This window comes from Dama dama, chromosome 23 (genome assembly GCF_033118175.1).
Source record: "Dama dama isolate Ldn47 chromosome 23, ASM3311817v1, whole genome shotgun sequence".
Taxonomy (NCBI): domain Eukaryota; kingdom Metazoa; phylum Chordata; class Mammalia; order Artiodactyla; family Cervidae; genus Dama; species Dama dama.
Window position 1 is genome coordinate 61,459,051 of NC_083703.1, and position 9,997 is coordinate 61,469,047.

Here is a 9,997-nt window from a genome sequence, read left to right on the forward strand (position 1 = left end):
GGATAGGCTACCCACTCCAGTATTCTTGGCTTTCCTTGGTGGCTCAGACAGCGTGTAATGCGGGAGACCTGGGTTTGATCCCTGGGTCAGGAAGATCCCCTGGAGGAAGGCATGGCAACCCACTCCAATATTCTTGCCTGGAGAATCCCCTTGGACAGAGGAGCCTGGTGGGCTACAGTCCATGGGGTCACAAAGAGTCAGACATGACTAGGCACAGCACAGCACTGTGTCTGGCTCTATTTAAGCGCTTGTATGTCTGTTAACTCATTTATGAGGTCACGAGGTATATATTATTCATATTATACAGAGGGGGATACTGAGGCTTAGAGAGAAGAAGGAACTTGAAGGCTTTTCAACAAGTCAGAAGCTGGGGCTGGCTTGAAATGGACTATTCCACCTCCTACAGCAAGGCTCTGCCCACAAATCCTCCCTGCTTCTCACCAGAACAAGGTGTAGGCAGATAGCAGAGTCTCCAAGTGGAGCCAGGAGTTCGGGCCTGCAGCGATGGGGGTCCCCTGGGAGGCGTAGGGAGAGAGCTGTTCTCCAGTCTCACCCACGGGCCTCAGCCCTCCTCACCCCAGGCCTCTGCTGGAGGGAGCAGCCTAGAGGGCAAGAGAGCTTAATGCTAATAGGGTACAGCCTTTCTGGCTATGAGGACAATTGAGTCAGTTGAGGCCTAAGCGGGGCTTCCCCAGAAATGGCAGGAACAGCAGCTCCCATGCAGTGAGCTCCAGGGGGTGGCACGACCCAGACCCAGCTGTGTGTTCAAGTGACCCTGGTCCCAGCGACCCCACTCGGTGGGCAGCTGTATTAAGTTCATTTCTCTTGACAGAGCAGCCAAGGCTCAGGGAGGCGATGCCACTTGCTCAGGGTCACATGGCTAGCCCATGCCAGGGTTTGTACCCAGACAGTCTGGAACCAGAGCCCCTGCTCTGAACCGCTGCACTATCTGCCTCTGAGAAATCTTGGATGGAGACCTTGACCGTTCAGCCTTCCAGCCCCTGCTTCCATGAATGCTGGCCAGGAGGGCAAGGCCAGGTCCTCACCCGACCCTGCCCTGTTCCAGCAGATGGGTGTGGAGTTCCCCTGCCGCAGGTGCCACGTGGGACAGGACTGGGGGGCTCTGGGCTCTGAGCCTGCTGGGCTTGCACTCAGGGCTGGAGGGGGGGTGCGCCTGGGGGAGCCTGGCTTAGGCTCTTGGTGGGAGATGTGTTATGGGCAGGGACCCTAGGGCCGTGGATCCCTTGCCTGCCTGTCTGCCCGCCACCTGCTAGCTGGGCCAGGCCTGTGGTTTCCTCTGCGTTCTCTCAGCCGTGCTGGCCCCCACCCAGGCTGAGCCTTGGCCACACAGCGTGATGATGAGGAATGAGTCACCGCCATAGTGGAGGGGTAAGGAAATGAGGTCCAGCCAGCACCGAGATCCAGGGCTGGGATCCAGCGGGGGAAACCAAGGCCAAAATGGGCAGGCTGCTCAGCAGGGACAGGAGAAGCTGGGGCTAGAAGGCAGGACCCCAACTCCCAGCACAGGCCTCATTTCCCCTTCTAGGAAACCAAGGACAAAGGACAAAGGTTCAGAGGACAACCTCAGCACCACTGTCCTCTGCCACCCCAAGGGCCATTGTGACAAGCGAGAGGTGGGACAGGGGGGCTCAGTCGCCATATTTCACAGGTGAGGAAACAGGTTCAGAGAGGGAAACTGATCTGCCTGAGGCCACACAGCAAATGAACGTGTCCTGGGAAGGAAGTCCACCCAGAGCCGTGGAACAGGGCTGATCACTGCCTCTTCTGTCCCTATTCCCTCCAGGGAGCACACCTTACAAAGCTCTTTTTGATTCATCTGGTGCCTCCTTTGGGTTTCCCCTGGTCCCTGGAGGTAAAGGATATGGTCTCAACAATATGGAAACAATGGGGGTTCAGAGAGATTTTGCTCCCCCGGGGCCACAGAGCACACCCAGGAGAAGGCTGGGGTGGCAGTCCTTGGTGTGGGACTGAATCTCTGCCTGTCTGAGGCTGGGATCCAGCCCCGTGACCTTCACTAGTGCTCCCATCCCCAGCAGCCTCGGAGCTGCCCTGATGGAGGGAGTGGAGCCAGAGCCAGGCCCAAAGCTCGGGGCTGGGGCTGGGGTTCTGCAAGTCCCAGGCAGCAGACCCTGCCCCTTGCTTGGCGTGCCCTGCCCACCCCAGTGCCTGTGCTGTGGGCTCCCCCTGCACAGTGCCCATCACGATGCTGATGCTGTAACCTTCTCTGCAAGCAGCTCTGTTGCCCCATGGGGCCAGGGCCACCAGCTGCTCCTGCACACTGTCATAGGCAAACCCCTCCCCCTACCGTGGGCTCTGAAGGGTTAACACCCTCAACAGGACAGCTCCTTCCGACTGGTCCCAGCTCTCTGGTCCCAGAGAGCAGAGCGGAGAGCAGCATTCTCCAAGACTATTTCCTGCCTCTGGGCCTTGGCCAGGCCCACAGTGACCACCCCCATGGGTCTGAGGCCACATCTGGTTTGGATTACTCCAGGGCTGGTGACGCTGCCTTTTCCTGTCGGCATCCAGTGGCCTTGAATTCCACCAGCCACCTTGGACCCAGCAGGGCAGCTGTGGGAAAAGATTCAGCCAGTGACAGGGCCGCCCCGAGGGTGTGAAGCGGCCAGGGCTGTCCTAAGGGATGTGCCCACCTGGACCAAGCATCCGTTCGTGCAGCTGCCCACACACCTGTTCCTTCCTTCACTCTAATGGGTGTTATTTACTGAGCACCAGGCACCGTACCAAGCGATTCCCATGTGTGCACTCATTTCATCCCACCCTGTGAGTGTGTATTTCAGCAGTTCAGGGATGAGGAAACTGAGGCACAAGGAGCTGATGGACAAGTGCACGGGTTCCCAGCCAGTACACAGTAGGCTGAGGGTGCAAGGCAGGTGGCCTGACTTCAGACACATCCTATCACTTCACTGCTATTTCTTTTTTTTTTTTCCATTTATTTTTATTAGTTGGAGGCTAATTACTTAACAATATTGTAGTGGTTTTTGCCATGCATTGACATGAATTTCACTGCTATTTCTTGAGACCCTTTTCTGGGCCTGGCCTTAAGCCAGAGCCTGGAGATGAATTAGTCATGGCCTCGGTCTTTGGGGAGTTCACAGTCTGTGGAACCCCTGGGGCAGGAGGTTGGGGATTGTAGTGAAGCTAGAAGGGCGTGGAAGAAGACACTTGCTTCTATGCTCTCCTCTCCAGTGGGAGTGACAGCCAAGCAGAGAGCGAACAAGGAGCAGACCTTTTCCAGATAGAGTGAGGCGGGTTGTTCCAGGCAGCTCCAAAGACTTGGAACTGAGAACGAGCTAGTCTTGAAGCATCCCAGGGGACTTTTGCAGACAAAGAAGCAAGAAATAAGTCTGGAGAAGTTGGCAGGAGCCTCAAATGCCAGGCTGAACCCCAGCCATAGGGAGCCATGGAAGGGTTTCAAATGAAAGAGGGACATGATCAGATCTGTGATTTCGAAGGATCGCTGTAGTCTGGGACATCACTGAGTGGGAGAGAGAGACTGGAGGCAGGGAGAGGCCAGAGGGAGGTTGGGGCATGACTGCTTGAGGGGCTGTAAGGACTGTGGGGACAGGAAGAGGGAGCTGCAGACCCAATACACCGTCAGGGAGACTGGCTGATGACAGAGAGACTGGGTGCATGTCAGGCAGAATGGGGTTCACATGGACCTTGCACCCTCTCTGAGCCTCAGTTTCCTGTCTGTAAAATGGGATAACAGTACTCGCCTCCCAGGGTCAAAGCAAAAGTGACCTGAGATGTACGGATCAAGCACCTGGCCAGGCTGCTGAGTTTACGTGTGCTCCACAACTCTCTCCAGTCCCTACTCTGTTCCAGACGCTATTCCCAGGTGTAGAGGACAAGCAACTGATAGACAAAAACTCCTGGCCTCATGGAACTTCCTTCTTGGGAGACAGACACTGGACAGCAATAATGAACTTGGAACATGTTGGTGGGGTGGATGGGGGACGTGGTGGTCAGGGAGTGAGTCCTGTGGGTATTCGTGGGAGAGTGGTCCAGGAAGAAGGATGAGCAAGTGCAAACAAAGCCTGTTTGGAGTGAGGGTGGGAGAGAGTGCAAGAGGAGCCAAAGCCAGATGATATAGGCCTTTGAGAACTTGGCCTCTGGCTCTGACCGGGAGCCCCTGGAGGATTCTCTGAGATTTAATCCATGGCAAGTGGAATTATCCATTTATCCCTTCAGCACACCTTTATTGAGGGCCTGTTACATGCCAGTCAGTGGGTTGGAGAAGTGGATAAAGTGGATAAGACAGACTCAACCCCTGCCCCCAGAGGCTTATGACCCTAAGGCAGAGATGCAAGAAAAAGTGAATACACACAGAGATGCATAATTCCACATTGCAACAGGTGCCAGGCGGAGGAAACACATGGGATGCAGAGATGGAAAAAAAAAAATCTAGAGACACCCAGTCAAATCAATGCGTGCGGTGAGGCTTCTCCCAGGAGGTGATATTCAACATGGACTTTGGATGCTAAGAAGTCAGCCATGGGGAGTGAGCTTTACAGGCGGAGGGAACAGCGAGTGCATAGGCTTAGAGGAGTCAGCTGCCTTAACTCATTCGGGAGAATCAGCCTCCTCTTGGTCTCCCAGAGAGGTCAGGGCACCCTGAGGACTGCGGTCTGGAGGAGGCAGCCTTGTCAGAGGTCAAAGCCAGGGTTCTGGCTGACTGTGGGACTAAATGAGCCTCTGGTCTGTTTTTAGCCTGGAACCACTTCCTTTAGCCCCACCAGCTACCTCCCTGAGTCACCACCCAGTTACCAGCAGGGCGGGGACAGGGGATTAGGCACCTCGGGGTCTGGACCTGTGCCAATGAAAGGGGCGGAGAGGACTGGGCTGAGGGGACAAGGCCCTCCAGTGGGGCTCTTTCATGTTCCAGTAGCATGTTATATTAGTTTCAGGCGTCCAGTTTCATTCGTGTTGACTGAATTGTACATATATTGTGCAAGATGAGATTTTCCCACATGCCAGTCCTTGAGAATTGAAATCTTGCTCCATTTAACAGATGAAGAAACTAGTACTCAGAGAGGTGAATCTACTTGTTCAAGGTCACACAGCAAGGAAATGAAGATGCCAGGAATTGAATCCAAAACTTCATCTCATAACAATCTCTCCTCTCCCTACAGCCCCCCCACCTCCACAGTAGCTAGAGCCTCCCCTGGGGGGTAAACTAGGTTAAGAGGACAAGCTCTCAGGACCCACGTACTTATTTTGCTTAAATACATACATTGCTGTTTCCATGGGCCAGACCCTGTTCAAAGCACTTTGTGAATATTAATTCATGTAATCTTAGCAACAATCCCATGGATGTAGGCACTGTTAGTATATCCACATTTTTCAGATGAGGGAAACTCAGAGAGGGGAAGCAACTTGCTCAAGATCATACAGCTGGGAAGGGACAACTGGGACCTGAAGCCAGACATCTGGGGTCCAGAGCCCTTGCTCTTAGCTGCCGTACCTACTGCCTCTGGCAGCCTGACCTCTTAGGAGTGATGGGAGGGGATGTTTTGGCTGAGGCTTGGATTCCTGGGTTTGTACACTCCCAGTAGGCAGACATGCCAGGCTAGCCGACACAGCCTCCCCCATCCTCCTCATCAGTGTGGTGGCCCCAGAGGGCCCACGCTCTAAGGGAGAGGGTTTTCCCACCCTGGCCCAGGCGCTGTCTGGGGTGTGGGAAGGAGCCTGGAACTCGGGCAGTGGAATGCCGTAAACCAGGGAAGGAAGCGGGTGGGCGGAGAGGCGAGGGGGAGATAAGATGTGGAGGGTGGAGAAGCAGCTGAGGAAGGCCCAGCCCTGTGGGTGGGGGCAGCCTCCCTGGAGGCAGAGAGAGCAGAGACCAAAGGACCAGCAGGTGAAGAACTTCCTGACAGCCCTTCAGAGCTGCCAAACTTGGGTGGGACGAGGCCAGCTCTGAAGGCACCCCACGTGATATGCACTGCCTGGTGTGGAGGGGATTCAGAAACAGGGTGGGAGACGCCCTTTCAGCTCTGATAGTCCAAGAATCTGAGTCACCGGGATTAAAGACTCTGGAATATTCTGAAGTACCACTGGTTCTACCGTTTTAGATTTGATTTAGCCTGACTCTACAAGGCCACTCAGCACCCTTTTGCACTCTGACCTGCTGAGGAGAAGGAGTGGAGGTTGGGAGCCCCTCCTGGAGACAGACCAGCCTCCAGTGTGGAGCATCAGAAGGAGGGGCTTCTGTCCCCCTAAGACCTATACAGTCAAGGCAGCAGAGGGGTACTCCTGCTCTGCTGTGTGGCCTTGGGCACAGCACTTACCTTCTCTGGCCTTGGCCTCTCCGTCTGTGCCAAGGTGCTTTCTCTGGTTCGGCCCAGCTTAGGCATTCCAAGTCTCTGCTGAGCACGGTTCTTCCCGCCAGGCAGGAGCTGGAGGGTGTCTGTTGGTCACGGAAAGTATGTGAGGGCAGGAGGCCCAGTGGGTGGGGTCCCCGGGCTGGGCAGCAGGCAGGCAGAGGGCAGCGTGAGACCATGGTGTCTGGTCTTCCTGGTCCAGCGCTGCTGGGAGGGGATCCCTTCCAGTCTGTCCCCCAGGTCAGCCCCACCCTGGGATCTGGGTTCAAAGAGTCAGGCTGTGCCTTCCTGACTGCCTCACCGGGCAAAAGGAATGAAATCAGGGCCCAGAGAGATGGGCGCTGGTCCAGGCTCACACGGCAAGTCCAAGGCAGGCTCTGAGCCCAGGGTCCTGCTTAGGCACTGGGGCTGAGAGGCCCATCTTCACTTCTGGACTCTTCGAGGGGACCTGAGAGTGACATGGAGGGGGCTTGCCCAGCTGTGGGTGCGACTGACCCCTTTGCCCGTTCCCCTACCACAAATCGGGGACAGAGGGTGCAGTTTCTTCTCCCCAAGCCCCCACCCCAGTTAGATGCTAAACCTCCTCCAGGGGTGGGTGGAGCAGGATGCCGAGGCTTGGGCTCTCCTCCCATTGGGCCGGCCTCCCCATCCTCCTACTAGCTCCAGGACACAGGCTGGGAAGGGACTGGGGTCACCAGGTCTCCACAGGAATGCACCACAGGGAACAGCGCCCAGCAGCGGCCTCTTTCTCTGATCCAGCTGAGAAAGGACCCCCGCCCCCTGAATCTGTCCCTGTTTGTCTCTGAGCATCTCAGTCTCTCTTCTCTCTCACACACACACCCTGAGTCGTACTGACCCACACAGGCACACCCTGCGTGTGCCCTGCACTCATGGGGCTCCATCCTGTCCCCTTTCAGCCACAAGGCTGCCCGAGTGGGACAGGATGTCCCCACGCTGCTCCACGGGTTCCAGGCTGGGGCCCGGCACACATGGTGGGGAGGGTCCGCATACTGGCCAGGCATTTTTCCACCCTCTTCTGGCCGCACTGAGCCCCCCACTCTGCAGGTCCCCCCTCCACCCCAGCTCTGGAGTCTGTGGGAACCAGACAGCTGAGGCGGTCCAGCCGGGCTCGCTTCCTCCCAGGCCTCAGGGGACTGGCCGAGGGAGGAGGGAGCCGCAGAGACTGAAGCCAGCGTGGCCGCCTGCCCGAGAGGGGGGTTTCTGGAGGGAACTGGGCTGCCTGCCTGATGAAGGGGTCTGCAGCCTCCTGGGTATCATCTTGTGGGACCCAAGAGACTCCAGCAAAGAATCCTTGGCTCCTGTCTTCTCTCCCTACACCCATGATCCAGACCGGGGACTGACGTCCGGGAAGAAAGCCATCCACTTCAGCAAGCCTGGTGTTGGAGGGTGTGGGAACAGTGAGGTTTCAGGTCCCTAAGTCTGTTCCTCTGATGGGGGCCACAAATAGAGCCACTTCTCCTGCTTCCACCAAAGGGGGCAGCTGAAGAAGGTCAGAGGTCAGGGCTCAGTCTCTTCTGAGCTGTACCCTGGGTAGCCGCTCCCTCCCACCAAGAGGGAAATGTTTTCTTAAAGAGACACCAGGAGACTTCAGAGAGCTGTTGGCACAGGGAGGTCTCCCAGTCACGTGGGAAATCCAGACAAGGGAAGTGTGCTTGCCTTTTGAGCCTTGGGCTCCCTGTCTGTGTCAGGAGTGAGGGGTGGCTTTTTAGCCCGGGCACGCCAGGCTTCAAAAAATGCCCCCATCCGTCTGAGGGGGTCACCCTGTGTGCCAGCCTGCAGCCTCACTCAAACTGCAGGTAACATTGGTTGGGGGCGGGGGTGGGTAGAGCCACACAGACCTGGTTTTGATTTCTTCTCTGCCACTCATTTGCCATTTGGAGCCAGAGCTAGTGAGCCCCGAATTCTTTGAGCCTCAGTTTCTACCACTGTAAAATGGGGAAAACATTCTGTACCACACAGATATATATATATATGAGAAGATATACGTGAGCCCAGGACAGGATAAATACCACAAATGGTCACAGGTATTATGGTTGCTCATCATGAGGGAGCCGAGTCAGACTTTGGGGCTGGAGGATCAGCCCCTCAGTGCTGCCCAGCCCCAACCCTGCTGGGCATCTCTCCTAATTGCATCCTTCCTCTCTCTCTCTCTCTCCAAATCCCTGCTCCCCCTTCCTCTGCCTTCCTGGGAAACCCCCTGAGAAAGCCCCCAGCAGTAGAGAGCCTCATGTGGGACATTTCTATCCAGGGTCCCCTGCCCCTGCCATTTGACCCCACAGCCACACCCACTCCACATGGAACCAGGTGTCCTGGTATTCAGCTGCCAACCATCCAGCAGACTGACCCTCATCATCACACTGGTTTTATTGGCCCTGAGAGCCACAGAGTAAATCCCCAGGGGGCCCTGCTTCCCCTCACCCCCAAGTCTGTCCAGAGGCCCTAGGGCTGGCTGAGTGTTCACCGCTGCAGTCTTGGCTTCCTGTCCCAGCTGTCGTGGGCTTGCCAGGCCCGCGTCCTTTGAGAGCTCCCCAGATCCCAGAGTCAGGCTCAACCTGGAGGGCGTAGTTGGCAGGGGCTATGCAGGGACGGCCTGAGGCCGGCTGGCCTTCACTCAAAGAAGAACATTCCTGGCGTCCGGTACAGGCAGGAGGTCAGCCCCAATGGGTAGCTGGAGCTTCCCTGGACAGGGAAGCTGCCTGCAACCCAGGGTTCCTTGGGGTCAGCTGGCAGGGGCAGCGGGGCCCGGAGGGAGGCTGGTGGGGTGGGTGGTGCAGGGGAGGGGGCTGCTGAGGCCAAGAGGTGCTCGAGTCCCGGGTCAGTCCCCATGCAGAAATTCAGCGCCTGCAGCCGGCACTGGTAGCTGCTCCCGATGGTGGCCTCGGGGGTCAAGATGGGTGCAGGGGCCTTGCTAAACCCCTCAGCCTCAGGGAAGCTGGTGGGAAAGCCAAATGCAGGGCACGAGGAAGACGAGGTAGCCACAGGGAGCTCCCCGGGGCCTGCAGCCTTGGGCGTGGGCATCTCCTTGGCCTCTGAGGGTGTCTGAGGCCTGGTATCGGTGGTGGCCGGGCACATGCTGGCCGGCAAGGCCCCCACCAGACCCCCATAGCTTAGGCCCTTGGGTTCCAGTGGCTCCGGCGGGAACGGGCACTGTCTGCTAGCTGCGATGTCGGGGGCTCCTGGATCCTGGCTGGTGGCTCGGAGGGGTCCACGGCGCGCTTTGGTGGGGCCCTTGGCGCCCTCGGCACCGGCCCGTCGGGTGAAGCGCCGGCGGCGGCGCAGGAAGCTGCCATGCTCGAACATGTCATGGCAGTCGGGGTCCAGGGTCCAGTAGCTGCCCTTGCCTGGCTTGCGGTCATCGCGGGGCACCTTGACAAAGCACTCGTTGAGTGACAGGTTGTGGCGGATACTGTTCTGCCATCCCGGCCGGTTGTGGCGGTAGAAGGCGAAGCGGCCCATGATGTAGCGGTAGATGCCGCTGAGTGTGGCCCGCTGCCCCGGAGAGTTCTGGATGGCCATGGCGATCAGGGCGATGTAGCTGTAAGGAGGCTTGGTTGGCTCGGCCGCAGGGGCCAGGGGCCTGGGTGGGGGCGGCTGCTGCATGCTGGCCAGGTTGGCCA

The 9,997-nt window shown here is 57.5% G+C and overlaps 1 protein-coding gene across 1 annotated transcript; it reads right to left on the reverse strand.

The window, feature by feature from the left end:
* Window positions 1–8,731: 8,731 nt before the first annotated feature.
* Window positions 8,732–9,986, reverse strand: FOXS1 (forkhead box S1). The gene has a single exon (XM_061127022.1). It carries the CDS (start codon window positions 9,978–9,980, stop codon window positions 8,988–8,990), a length of 993 nt encoding a protein of 330 aa, XP_060983005.1. The 5' UTR covers window positions 9,981–9,986; the 3' UTR covers window positions 8,732–8,987.
* Between the last annotated feature and the right edge of the window lie 11 nt (window positions 9,987–9,997).